At 41.0% G+C, this 15,119-nt stretch overlaps 2 protein-coding genes across 2 annotated transcripts in view; one reads left to right on the forward strand and one right to left on the reverse strand.

The window, feature by feature from the left end:
* The window catches only part of LOC106805707 (lysophosphatidic acid phosphatase type 6-like), a 15,065-nt gene extending 8,841 nt beyond the window's left edge, over window positions 1–6,224 (reverse strand). Inside the window, exons 1-2 of the mRNA XM_014807409.1 lie at window positions 5,931–6,224; window positions 4,550–4,662 (exon numbers count right to left, since the gene is read on the reverse strand). Of these exons, the coding sequence (XP_014662895.1) occupies window positions 4,550–4,662; window positions 5,931–6,114 (297 nt within the window). The 5' untranslated portion in view covers window positions 6,115–6,224. The remainder of the gene's footprint in view (window positions 1–4,549; window positions 4,663–5,930) is intronic.
* Window positions 6,225–6,374: 150 nt separating this feature from the next.
* Window positions 6,375–15,119, forward strand: part of LOC106805705 (putative homeodomain transcription factor 2) — a gene marked incomplete in the record, with an annotated part of 13,783 nt that continues 5,038 nt past the window's right edge. The window contains 5 exon segments of the mRNA XM_014807407.1: window positions 6,375–6,429; window positions 10,504–10,648; window positions 12,593–12,649; window positions 13,228–13,297; window positions 13,641–13,737. Of these exon segments, the coding sequence (XP_014662893.1) occupies window positions 10,613–10,648; window positions 12,593–12,649; window positions 13,228–13,297; window positions 13,641–13,737 (260 nt within the window).

The raw sequence follows: 15,119 nt of genomic DNA on the forward strand, positions 1-15,119 counted from the left end.
GATTTTCCCTTTAATGAACATGCGTCTAAACACTTTACATCTGCAGAAAAAATGTTGGAATTCTATTTATTTTTTTATCAATATAACCAAGCCGTTTTACCAGTAATTTCTCACAGTGGGTATCCACGCTAGTCAGCAAAAACACATCTTTAGAGAATAGGCGTTTGTTGAGATTACTTGATCTGGCACTGGAAATCGAAAGCTGAACTTAATATGGAAGAATTCTATACTAGTACATACATGTGTCTATCCAAATTAGCCCTGATAATTTATGTACAAACTGGCTTGCTCTAATTTTAAATTCACCAAACAGAGACTGGTAAAATACACAGAGTTTTGTACTGGAAAAGAAGGTGAAAGGATGAGTAGATGGAGACAAAAGATTGAGGGGACGGAGAGAGGGTGCGTAGGAAGGAAAGCAAGACGAGCAGAGAGAGAGAAGAGTACGGGGGCCAGACATTTCCTTACATTTCGATAAAAATTGCACACGTACACTCCACAAGTGCTTACTAGATGCTCTCCAAGGTTCATATGTGGAATCAAAAACGGTAACTTCCTCTACGTATCGTTTTCGAAGCTTTGGCGCAAGTGTGTAACCTTGACTGACGACCAGTTTAGTCAGCTGGCCCAATGTAAGCACCACCTAAGAAAACAAGGAGAAGTTATAAAATGCAAACAGCAATTGTCTTTCTATTGGAATGCTATTGATGGCTTATTGAATGCTATTAGCAGCAAGTTACCATTACAGGGCGTCAAGTGACAAGTGATCGCTCAAAAAATAGGAAAGAATAGGAATTTAAGATGTGCAAAAATAGGAGGAAAATAGAAAATTTTGGTGAGAAAATAGGAATATTTGTTGCGTTAGATGGCAATCCAACACTCTACTGCCATCCCGATCCACCACAAATGGGTTTTATTAATATACATATTTGGAGTTACATCACAATGCGAACAATATTTTGAGGTTTTAATGAGAAATGCATGTTAAATATTGATAAGCAGTTTATACATGCATAAGCACCCATACATGTAGACTACTCCAAAATAGTATGATGTACATGTATACATGGGCAGATCTGGCTTTTTGAAAAAGGGGGGGTCCAGTAAGAAATAAAGGGCACTTTTAATAAAAAAGTGCCGAAGGCAGCTTATGGACGTGTCTAAGGCACGTTGCCACTTAGAGGGGGTTTTAGGGGGAGCCTCCGCCCAAGAAAAATTTAAAAATTGGTGCATCTGAGAGCATCTGAGCAGTAATTTTGATGTCTAGAACGCAAGAGTGGAATTCCAAATTTTTAAGCAGAACATGATCTTTTATGTGTTTTCCTTTTTTGGGGGTAAAAAAGGGGGGGCCGGAACCGCCTGGACCCCCCTCTGGATACACATACCACATCCAACTGAGAAACAACTTTACTGAAATAAAATCTGTGATAGTAAAAGAGTATATTACGTTAATTTAAGTAAGGGGTGGGGGTCTGGGAGTCCTCCCCCAGGAAATTTTTGAAAAATTGGGTCACTGAAATGTAAATTCCTGCATTCTGAGAAAGATACAGTACAATTCTGGATTCAGAAAAATGAAAAGCCCTCAAAAATATGAAAAAATAGGAATTTGTCCAGAAAATAGAGAAAATAGGAATTGCCCAGAAAATAGGAAAAAATAGGAAACTTGACGCGCCTGCCATTTATCATCACCATCATACCATCACATCAATCATGCTACATCATAATCATCATCATTTTTCTCAATAATTTCCTTCGCTGGCAACCTACAATGCATCATCACTCATCATCATCATCACTAATGCACCATCATCATAGGGGCGGATCGCAGAGGTGGGGTCGAGGGGGTCCGGACCCTTCTTTACCCACAAAAAAGGGAAAAAAGCATACACACGCACGCCACGCACGCACGCGCGCGCAGATCGCGCACACATGCACCACTTCTCTTATATTGTCCTCCATAAAAAAATCTTGTTAAGGCCGGACACACGGTCGCCGCCAGGCGATGCGCATCGCCCGACGCCATCGCCGATGGCATCGCATCGGGCGATGCATCGCCCGATGGCAACGCGCAGTCGTGGACACACCAGGCGATTTCAATCGGCGATGGCATCGCCGCGATTCTTGCGCCGCGCAGTGCGCTTGGCTGATGAACTCTGATTGGCGATGAAATTGTAAAATCGCCCGATGCAATCGGGCAGTCGTGGACGACACCAGGCGATGCCATCGCCGATGGCATCGGGCGATAATATAAAACGTTTTGATCTGTGCGATGCCATCGGCGAGCGATTGAGTGGACACACCAGGCGATTTCACGGCCGATGGCATCGCCTGGCGTGTCCGGCCCTTTAGGGCTAGTTTTCTGATAAAGATTTACTTATATATATATATATGTAAGTTCGTTATAAAAACCTAGAAAATTGGCAAGAGGGATCGCGCAGGCATCCGGGGGACCGGATCTGATAAATTTTGCATTCTAGACATCAAAATTACTGCTCAGATGCTCTCAGAATGCACCAATTTTTTAAAAAAAAATATTGGGGGAGGTCCCCCCCCCCCTAAAGTGGCCTTCGGCATCTTTTTGCCGAGCAAAAGTAAGGCAGGAAAAAAGTACCCTTTATTTCTCTTGACACACCCTTTTCAAAATCCTGGATCCGCCCTGCATCACTTCAACTACATCACCAACATTACATCAAACTGTGCATGAAGCAGTAGTAGCTGCCTTATTGCATCTATTTCTGTCTAAGCCAAGATGTTTTTTTTGGCATTTGAGCCACAAATTCCGGTCATGGGGTTAGGCTGGGCACTGATGCCTTGGTTTGGCAATAAACCAGTTCATTTGTGAAAAAAATGTGAGCTGCCGGGTTGGTGGCAAGGAGCATGATCCAATGACGACCATTCTGGCATATTAATAGCCCTAAATAGTGGTCTTCAATTACGAAATAGGCAACTATATTTCTAGGAATGCAATGACATGTCTAATCCGCGACACTATATCTATCACGATAGTTAGGCTACAATATATGATAATTATTGATACGTATCATGATATAGTCCATAATACAGCGATAAACACGTTGCAATAACAATGCATAATCCGATTGGACTTTCAGTTGTTTCCATTTTGTAGAAATAATTTGGCAGTGTAATTGAGGTTATCTAGCCAGGTTATAGCCCAAGGATTAGGATCCACTGCTTTGAGCAACAGTAAACTATTTTAATGTAGGCCAAAAGGAATGTCATAATTTAGTAGTATAGTTTCAGACATAAATCACTGTAGCTTACTTAATTGCAAATACCTTGAATTGTTCCGTCTTGAAGACATCTTCGTGTCTGATTTTGGTCTTGGGCCAGCCTTCTGTTGCTGACAAGTAGGCACGGGAATCATTGTTTTCGGAAGATCATCTAGTTCTTCCTTATTCACACATACTAAAATGCCACAATTAAACACAAGACAAATTTACTGCGCAAATAGCAGAAATACGTTGCTAATTGAAGATTGCAACCGGTTCTATTAAGAATCTGTTGAAGTTTCAATTTTAAGCCTTTCATCTCAGCTTCCCTACTCCATTCTTCCCCTGTGGAGACGACTCCAATTGTAACTTTACAAATTCATGATGCAATTCATCAATTTTAGTTGCATCATCGACCCTAGCTCTAGACTATAGCCCGCGGATCGCTGCCGCAGGGCTATAGCACATTCTGCCATAGATGGTAATCTAAGGCAAATGGTCCAACTGATGTGACCAAAAAAATTTCATCCCCAAAACGTAAAATGATCGGCGCTTTTTAACAGCTTTATCTATCAACATGGACATCTCACCTATCTTTTTGAACACTTCCGACAACTTTACACACAGGTATTTATGCTGTTATTCCTCAAGTCTTAGCACTACTGGTGTTTTGTTTTCAAATGCGTTGCTCTGCCTTATGTGTGCACGCGTGACTCTTCAGTGCTAAGACTTTGAGGAATAGTTTCAGCATAAATACCTGGTGTAAAGTTGTGGAAGTGTTCAAAAAGATAGGTGAGATGTCCATGTTGATAGATAAGTGTTAAAAAGCCCGATCATTTTACGTTTTGGGGATAAATTTTGGTCACATCAGTTGGACGCATTTGCTTAGATTACATCTATGGCAGAATGTGCCTATAGCCCTGCGCAGGCGATCCGCGGGCTATAGTACTAGAGCTACAGTCGACCCTAGGTTGTTCCCACACAATGATCAGGGTTCTGCGCCACGGTGGCGGCGGTGCGGTGTGCCCGGCACTCGCGTTGCCGCCCGGCACTATATATCTCCGCCTGGCACTAATTTTTGATATATATAAAAAAAAAAGTCTGATATATGGGCTTTTTATTGCTCAGAATGCAGGAAATTGAGTTTCAGACTATCAAAAATCAAAAATTTTCAGGGGGGGCATGCCCCCGGACCCCTCTAGATTGGCTTCGCGCCTACGGCCTACTGGATGCGCCCGGCACTAAAAAATCCTGGGCAGAACGCTGAATGATGGCACATATCCTACAACACGCAGCTGACTATTGTTGCTGCGTTATACCTCTGTGAATGGTGGAGATATTGCAAGTGGTGTTCTTGCTCCGTGCCGCGCAAAGAGCTGGACATTGTGTAATCGTAATCCCTCCGTGGAAGTCGCCGCTTGTGTAGAAGCAGCTGGGAAGTCAATGAAACAAGGCACTTATTTTATATAATAACTATCGTTTTACGCCTGCATCAATGGGAAGGATCCAAACATATAAGATGGTGTGAATTATCACTTTTTTACTTTCTATGATCGTGTACACAATTGTTAGGCCAAAACTAAATATAGGCGTGGTTACCGTTTCATGCCGGAAAAAAATAGGGTAGGTAGGTAGGGAAAACATTTTATTTTATTGAAACATTTTATTTACGAACCATGTCCGAAGGATGTGCGTTGTGCCTTTTGAAGCAGGAACTGTCCAATTCATTTTTTTAAATATTTTTTTTCAATGTTTTACATTTTTTTTTTACTTTAAAGAAAATTGACAATAAAATTTTTAGGGTCGCTGGGAATAAATAGAGTCGGTCGGGAAACGATAACCACACCTATATTTTGTTTTGGCCTCACGTACAGAGACGGCCAAAAAGCAAAATAAGCAGAAGTAGTATGTATGTTAAAAATATTACATTGATTACAAACTCTTTCTTTGGTTATCACTCCAAGTCTATCTGCAATTCTTATAATTTCTACTTTTAACCAACACATAGCATGTCAGAGACGGTTTTGACCGCTTTGATTGCAAATTGCAATGGCTATGAAGAGATGTAATTATCATTTAAAGTACACAAGTTTATGGAAAAAACAAACCTGCCAGTGTATTTTTTGTCAATAATGACACAATATCACCGACTATTAGTATTAGGACAAAAAGCGGCCCAAGGATATAAGAGCTGTCCACACTTGCACATGTGGCACATTGCGAAAATGAATTGTGGACAGTGCTTATATCCATTGAACCCAAAAAGCAGCTCGTAGATTTCATGAATTTTCTTTTTTTAATTATCGGGGGTTACAAAACCCATTTAACCAATAGTGGTACTCAATAATACTGTGCAGCGTGCTATGTGATGCTATGTGTGCCTATGGTGGAACGCCAACGTGTGTTCTCGATATCACGGTACTCATATTTTGATTTACAATAAAAACAATACCATGCTGTAGGACTACATAGTGAATGTGTGATGCTATTTGCTACACCTACTGTGACCTAGTCTTAGGCTAAAAATGACTCAACAAAAAAAGTCGAAAAACTACAAGTTACAACGGGTCACAACCGACTGCACGTGCACTGTCACTGTGCAGTACAAATAATCTCGGCAAGTAATCTCGTCCTGTGCCATGGACACACATTTATACCATATAAATGACTAATACTATGAAGATAAAATGTGTCATTTACATGGTGCAGCTTTTACTGTGGCCCAGCTACCAAATCTGTTTCCGCAATCTCCACGAAGTGACCATGATGATGATGCAGAGGTCACGGAAGTGTCACTATTAGAATGCCGCAGGCTGTTGAAGGCACACAACCCAGCAGATATTATAGAAACTCCTGCTACACCAGCTCCAGCACTTCTCCACATGGTGTTGAAACTCTTCCAAGATTATTGGATTGAAAACTTTTTAATCGTATTCACTGACGACAGACAACTGAGAACCTTAAACCCGAACAAACCGGCAACCAAAAATACAATTTCGGTGCCAATGCTATGCTTTATACCAGTAGGCGTTGCTCTATGCTGTCAATCAATGAGACCTCTAACGTATCGCATCGCCGCACGTGATCACGTGGCTTGTTTACGCGCAGGCGCCAGGCGGCGCTGCTATCAATCTACCGCTGATTGATCTCCATTCGCCGTACTTTTCGAGTACTGAAATCGAATTAGTTTAGAGCACAGGTAAGATTCGTTGCTACCTAACTATATTCTAACTTGTCTATTTCGCACGCGTGACGGTGTGTGTGATTAGTTACGGGGGTGTTGTCGTTAGTTGTTAATATCATTGAACCAATACCACCAGACTGAGGAGTGATGTCAATGAGTGACAAATAGGCCTACTTATTTTACCTTTTTTTTTGCCTCACCAAAACAGTGTGAAAGATATTATAAGAGCTGTCCACATTTGCACATTTTTTCACATGTCATGCATTTGCGAAAACGAATTGTGGTCAGCACTTATGATCCATTAATCAACATTGTCATTGGCAGCATTATTTTCGTCAAGTACCGGTACCGGTACCACGGTAGATGGTTATTCAATGACTTTAATCTTTATTAATAATAATTTAGTGGGATTGATCGTAACTTACTAAATTAGTAGGCTTAAGTAGGTATGTATGAGAGCACGAGAGTCGCTTAATCGGATCTCGATGTTCATATGAGCCGACATGGACATGGCTCTAAATCTACCTCTTCCGGCTCTTGCACTGTGTCCAGAATAGCCTCTGGCAGTCTGGATCACATAATATTAACACAGTGGCTATATGCCCGGCAGCCGGCGTATATCTGACGGCTGCCGGGCACGGTCTTCGATTTCCTAAATGCCCGGCAGTTTTTAATTTTTAGCGTTATCTCAAGTAAACAAGGGTTAGGGTTAGAGTTAGGATTAGGGTTAGGGTTAGGGTTAGGTTTAGGGCTAGAGTTAGGGTTTTTGTTAGGTTTAGAGTTAGGGTTAGAGTTAGGGTTAAGAACTGCCGGGCATTTAGGAAAACGAAGACCGTGCCCGGCTGCCGGGCATATAGCCACAGCGTAATATTAAGGCCGTGGCTACGCGACCGGTTTCGGACGAGTAGCTGCTAGGCTAAGCGTCCGGACATCCATCTCACACAGTGATCTTGCGACACGTACACGCATGATTGCGCAACGGGACGCTCTGCTGATTGCCGAGTGTGTGTGTGTGTACGTGAGAGAGAGGGATAACTTAACCGTATATGGCAGAGTATCCATTTCTGCTATTTTACCTTACACTGCATTTGATTGGCTAGTATATTATTCATGACGTCATTAACATTACGTTCATACCCATATTTAAGGTTTCGAAGTGGCTATATGCCCGGCAGCCGGGCACGGTCTTAGATTTCCTAAATGCCCGGCAGTTTTTAATTTTTGGTGATTTCTCAAGAAAACAGTGTACTACGTGATCCAAAGTATTCTACATTTGTTTAGAAATGTCAAGCGATTTTCGTTAGAGCTGTATATTTGAACTAGCCCAATTCTCCTAGCTTCGGATCACTGAGCGAACGACCTCGCAATCGCCACTTAGAAAATATCCGACGGCTGCCGGGCACGGTCTTCGATTTCCTAAATGACCGGCAGTTTTTAATTTTCGGTGATTTCTCAAGTAAACGGGAGGGTTACGATTAGGGTGCCGGCTGCCGGGCATATAGCCACAGCGTTAAGGTTTAGGTATCTAGAAAACTTTTAAGTTCAAATCCCATTTCTTTCTACACATTTGTAGCCCCGTTTGATCATAGAAGCTATTTTGTGTGAATCCAGGGCACGAAATTAGCATTGGGTTGCCGGCATATGCCGGCAAATTATTTGGAGGGCCGGTTTCAGCTGTGTTAGCGAGTACCTACATTTTTAGCTCACCTTGACATCGTCAAGCTGAGCTATTGCCATGGGTCGTCGTACGTCCGTCCGTCCGTCTTTCCGTCAACATTTGGCTACGGTCAACGATAACTCAGGAACCGTTTGACCCACATGTTTGAAATTGGGTATAGTTGTTACTGCTATGGGAGAGGTTTGAACATCCTATTTTGGAGCACGCCAGTCGACGTACTTTCGAGCCACGGCAATTTTTTGGCAAAAATAGGAATTGCCATTAGTCAGTTCAGGTTCAGCGGATTTTGCTCATTTTTGGTATGTGAATGAATAAGGGCTAGGGGTTTTGATATTTAAAAAAAATTATGCAAATTAGGTAGGTTTTGGCAATTATATAGCATATGATATAGACACGCAGATAACAGTCTGTGGTGTCACACTCGTCTGGTTCGTTTTACAAGATTTCATTGACAATATCTTTAATGCAAAACTGGTATTTCCTCTCCACCCTGCCGATAAAACGTCTATATTAGAGTAAAGTTTTACAAAACATGTCGGAACGCAGCATAACCTATTTATTTCGAACGCCATCGCTGAGAAACATCAAAGCGGGTATAGCGCCATCTACCGTCACACATTGTGATTCATTTTGGTTTATAAATTATTATTGCGATATACAGATGGCAACCATGTGCTACCGCCTAGAAAAACTCATACGAAGTAAACACTTCCATGCAACCAATTAACCTTTCACAAAAGTTGTGCTATGGGCAGGGAAACACCATTGTCACGTGGTATATAGCAGCTACATGGAATAAGCGTATCCTCATTTTATCGGGAGCTCCGCTTTTAGGCAGTGCCTAAATCTGAATATTATAAAAACGTTAAATGGCGATCATTTAGGTGTAACGCCATCACTCGCCCACATCTCAGACTTTCACATCTCAAACATTTATTTTCACATAAAAAATTACACATAATTATCAAGAGTATATAATGAGAGTTCTCCCATATATACTCTTCGTTTCTATAATGTACGTCGATGGTTGCTCAATTAAAACTGACTTCTTCTCACTCACTCATTTGTGTCATTTCGTGGTGAGCTACAGTGTCATTGACACTTTCATTATTTATAGCATTAATGAGCAAATAGCCTAAATTACTGTTTTACCTGAAGGATATCACGCCATACTTTATCAACAATTTATAAATTTGAAATCGAGAATGCAAGTGTGAAGCATGACATTGACTTTACAAACTAAATTTGTGAGGGCTGGTAAATTATGATGAGCGCTGGTATACAATTAATTTTGGCAAGCTCATGAAAATAAACCACAAAATAAAACTTGATTCTATTGATAGACTCCTGATAATATTTGTTTTAAAAATCTATCTAGATGTTCATGTTTGCTGAAGTTTCATGATTTTTGATTTACAGATTTGCTGCTGTTAGGATAGTGAATGATTTAACTAACTACAGACAAAATTAAAATTTAATAATTATTATGTCTATTATAATGTATGTACTAACAAACTACCATAGTTGATTGGCATTAGTAACACGCATTAAAAAGTGTATATAACTATTATAAGGGTCACTCGGTAGGAATGCTAAAAGTATCTATTATCTAGACAGGTAGCTGGCTCGTGGAGGTGGTTTTACTGTATTACTGTTACTCAGGGAAATGTCAAGTGTTCTTTATACACAGGGGTTCTTTCTGTAGAGATGACTCATAAGTCATAACACAGGCTTTACTATAAATGTTTTTCACGTAAACAAACTGTTTAAAGACATGACGTTTGACCTAGAGTAATGCTAGCCATATATAAAGGGTGCCAGAAACTAAACGTGGGTGTATAAATATAAAATATATGCAAAATTATTTGTACTTTATTTAAAAAAATGCACATGACTGCATTAGATTTTAAGAGCAAACATATATATGCGAAACCACTTTTGGAAATTCCATGATGTGTTCTGTTAAAAATAGCATAAAAGCTTAGCCAGGATACATGAATTTTTCTCACACATGTGTATAGCTGCAGGGAGTATGTAAGTGGAGATCGATATGCTCTGTCCATTAGCTGTATGTGCAGGTACATGTTGTTCGAATACAGTTGGCACCACCTGCAAGCCAATCGCTGTTATCTGAATTTTGTCGTCACGTTAAATTGTCTCCGTCGCATGTCTGGAGGATATCCAAACCTGTTTGTCAGGTGGGATAAATGGTATAGACTTATATTCCAACAGACTTATATTCCGACAGACTAACCAGACAGTCGAGGACAGTTGGTGATAACGTGTGCGGTGACGCAGCTCTAGACAAAATTCAGATGTACTTTTACTCATATTAAAAATATTTGATGCATGATTATTTGTGTGTGTTTGGTTCAAAGTTCATCAGTATAATGATATTTTTCTATTTGCAGGCTCAAGATTAATATGGAAGTCGGATGATAGCAAAGTAATCGGACGTTTACTCTACACGTATGTCAGCGCTTTACTTGCATCAGACGACTGGACAAACATTACTGAACAATGTTTGGGTGCATGCTGTCGTGGTACCAGGAAAAGGTAAATTACAGGAAGAACCAAACAGTGCATATGCACACACACATTCAGACGAAATGACCTTACACAGCATCTGTATAACATTGTAGGATTCTGACAATCGTATGTACTGCACTAGTACAGACATGTCTTGTTCAAATATGTAGGAATTCGTCAGGTATTTGTTGCACATTTATTGTTTCATGAAATATTGATCTTATGAAAATGTGATTATGTGTATTATGTAATGAAGTAAGATGTTATTAGTTCATAAACTCGGGAAATTATAGCCCAGGGTTTAAGCTGTTGTTCGCTAATTCGCCAAATCCTAATTAAAGTTTAATTTTGCAAAAAAATATTGTCATATATTCACCATAAAGCTAAAGCTAATTAGGCCATTCAGGCTGAACTCAAATTCTACCCACTAGCGACCGCTAAAAGCAAATTCATATGTCACTCGAATTCTACACGAGATCGCTACTTGCTAACCCGAAGCATCGGGTACGTAATTTCTGCTGTCGTTACCTATGTCATCTGTTGATTGTAAACGAGGTTTTAGTGTCATGAATTTGACAAAGACAGCCTTGCGCAACAGCATGACAGTCCGCCATCTCAGCACTCTTATTATGACGATTTCTGTTAATGGTGGGGACAGACGTGATTTTAATTTTGAAGACGGTCTTAAATGTCAAACAAAGGAGCACAGAGCTTTAAGATATGTTAATAAGTAGATGTGTTTTGTATCAAAAACAGTCATCAGTAACACTATATTAGTATTAATACAAAATACATGTGCGATATGTATGTAAAATAAATAGTGTGCTCAATAACCTTCTCTCCTTGGGCTTCATAATATGAAACTTGAATAAGCACACTATTAACTAGACAGAGGGCACTCGCGGAGAGTGCATACCTCCGCCAGCGACATAGCTCGTAGCAGCCGCTCGTTGCTGCTGCTTGCTCACATGTACACGCTCGCTGCTGGCTGCTGCTGACTGACTGGCCTGCTGCTGACTCGACGCGCTAATATCGATCGCGCAACAGGCGAACACACTAACACACTACACGAGAGCGATCACATAACCTCCTCCACTTCGTGGGCGGAGATAATGATGTAAATACGATTTTCTAACCATTGTGCTATTGTTGTTAACACGGCTTTCAAATGTTGATTGAAATACAATTAATTTAAATAAATGTCACATTTTGTTTGGCAAATGGGAAAGCATGAATTTGGCTAAATATTTTCATTATTAGCTGAAACCCTCATAGCCCTGTATTAGCAGTAATAACTAGCTAGCTAATCTAAGTCGAGCACATCCCAGTAGGTTCGTTCTGAGTAAATTCTCATCCATATAAAACGCCTGCCGTGGAAGGGCTTCAACGTGGCTTAATAACAATACGAGTGTACACGTGCTGCGCTTGTTCAGTTTTACGGTGTAAATGTCAAAGGGCACTGAAGGTTCCTTGCTAGTAATTACAGACCGTAGTCAGGCATGCCTTGCTGCCGGATGTGATTACAGACTGGGAGATGCAGAGCCTTACATTTGCCATGCTCTGCACACATCAATCCAGAAACATCGATTGATTTTTTTTCCACTGAACCTTGCATCTTGCACGTGCCCCTGCCAGCTTGGTTGCCATATTGGGGCAGATGCATTAATGATGGTCGTGTGGGGCATGCTGTGGCACTAAATGGGATTATTGATTATCTTTACTCTTGACACAATTGTACCTGTAGATCTAGCTGGAGGTAATTAGCGGAATAATGGAAATGCAGGCGAAATTTCACAAGGAACAATGTTGTTGCCACCAGACTACATTGACATGTTTAGAATATTATTCTGCTGTACATTTTTGTCATATTACCTAAACCTAAGCGGTCAATTACCTATTATTTACACAGTGACTGGCTATTGTAGAGTTATGATATATTCAAACTTATTGTCTAGTTTTCATACTTTCCAGATTGCTTTGTATGACAAACAGCAATGGGAGGCAAATGTGGAGGAAAACGTTTCCATGGTATGTACAGGTTTACTGGTTTGTGAAACACTGCAAACCTGTTTTAAATTTTACGGCTGGTGATATCAATCTTATTCAAAAATTAGTCCTTGTTTAAATTAAAAAATAATCAAAAAATAATTTTCTCATATATCAGTTACTCACATTATTTATAATTGTAGTTTATTCCTGTATAACAAACCGAATCAACTTGTTAACAATTACCTTGTCCTGTTTACAAAAATAAATTGATAACTAATGTGTGCATGTGCTTATGTTAGATTGTAAAATATTCTTGCATATGTGCCATTAGTATATATTTTTTGCCACTGGAAACTAATTGATTGTGGGTATTTATCATTAATCGCATTGTATTTCTGAGTAACTACATAAGGCATAATCTCATTTGCACACAATGCAATAAGAACAACACATACAGGTAATGTTTGAATTAGGCTACATAGCTGTCACCTTTATTAATTGCACCTTTAGTCTTACTCTTTTACTTAACTTTGACTTGCACATTTAACTGAGATGGTGGTCATCCCATTTCATGAGACGTTCTTGTATCCAAAATCAATGTATGATTTTTGTTTTAGGGGCTGAGATACATTACAAAGAAGTCTGGAAGGATAAAGACAGAACTCATTGATGTAGATCTTGTCAGAGGTATAGTAGCATATGTCAAGCATGATAGATTTGTTCTAGTGCATCATAAACTAGTGTATAAGCATATATGACCACAGCTGGCATGTGTGTGTTTGATTTTCACCGTTCAATGTATAGATTGATACAACATTTAATTTTTTAGCAGTTTTAATTTTGGCAATTAGATTTGTATTGCCAAGTACCTGCCATCGTACAGGACACGTTTGGGACTGTCTGTTCATACACAAAATGTTTGCAAAATTGCAAATAAGTAGTAGTCTGCTATCATCAATGTTTAGGTTTGCTCTCAAGTGCTGCGTAGTAGGAGCTGAGTGTAACTTTTGCATTGCTGCGTACACCACAGGCTCGAGTTTTCCAAAGACAAAGCCCAAGCATGGCTGGCCAGTCATTGCCAAACGCGGGCTGCTCAGAGTACTGCTGCTCCCCATCTTCTACAAATGGTATGTCCATCAGCAATAATTGGGAAATTATGCTAGTTACATATATAAACATACATCTACATACTTGTGTGTGGGTGTGCGTACATGCATGCCTGCGTGTGTGCATGTATCGTGTGCATATATGTGTGTTTGCGTGCATGCATCTTGTGGGTATTTGTGTTTGTGCGTGTGAATACTCGAGGTTAAAACGGTAAAATTGCGAAGCGAACGCGATTTAAAGAAGGGTATTGGTTAAGTGCCATTAAATTTATTTATATACATTTAACACACTGAATAGTGAATTTAAGCAAAGCGTGGCATTCAGTTAGTCTACTCTTGAACATTGCAAAATTCTAGGTGGGGGAAGCTTACAGGGAGGGTAAAACTATTGTTAGTCCCCCCTCTCCTCTGTTTTCCCCTTCCCAGGTGGCTTACACCTCAGTGTAAACCCCCGGCATGAGGGAGCTTACAGGAAGGCTGAAACTTCATCATTATTCAGGCAATTCAGCTTGTCAAAACCGCTTGAATGTGAGGATGGAATTTCATAGGAGGTGGCAGTATTTTTCAGTAGTTCCCGTGTAGGGGGGTGGCAGGATTTCTCACTGGTAGCTCGTAGGGGGGTGGCAGGATTTCTCACTGGTAGTTTGTAGGGGGTGGCAGGATTTCTCACTGGTAGCTCGTAGGGGGGTGGCAGGATTTCTCACTGGTAGTTTGTAGGGGGTGGCAGGATTTCTCACTGGTAGCTCGTAGGGGGGTGGCAGGATTTCTCACGCTTGGTACTTGTAGGCGGGGCGTGGCAGGATTTCTCACTGGTAGGCTCGTAAGGGGGTGGGCAGATTTCTCCACTGGTAAGCCTCGTAGGGGGGTGGGCAGGATTTCCTCACTGGTAGCATCGAGTAGGGGGGTGTCAGGATTCTCACTGGTAAGCTCGTAAGGGGGGTGTCAGATTTCTTCCACTGGTAGCTCGAAGGGGGGTGGCAGGAATTCTCACTGGTAGCTTCGTAGGGGGGTGTCAGGATTTCTCACTGGTAGTCTGTAGGGGGTGGCAGAATTTCTCACTGGTTAGCTCGTAGGGGGTGGCAGGATTCTCACTGTAGCTCGAGGGGGGGGTGGCAAGAGATTTCCACGGTAGCTGTAGGGGGTCGTATCAGGATTTCTCACTGTAGCTCGTAGGGGGGTGGCAGGATTTCTCACTGGTAGCGTCGTAAGGGGGTGTGGCAGGTCTCTACTGGTAGCTCGTAGGGGGTCGGGGTCAGGAATTTTCTCACTGGTGTTTCCGTAGGGTGCAGGATTTCTCATGTGTAGTTCGTAGAGGGGTGGCAGGAATTTCTCACATGGTAGGCAGGTAGCTTGTAGGGGGGTGGCAGATCTCACTGGTACTCGTAGGGGGGTGGAGGATTTCA

Source organism: Priapulus caudatus, unplaced genomic scaffold (genome assembly GCF_000485595.1).
Source record: "Priapulus caudatus unplaced genomic scaffold, Priapulus_caudatus-5.0.1 Scaffold124, whole genome shotgun sequence".
NCBI lineage: Eukaryota > Metazoa > Priapulida > Priapulimorpha > Priapulimorphida > Priapulidae > Priapulus > Priapulus caudatus.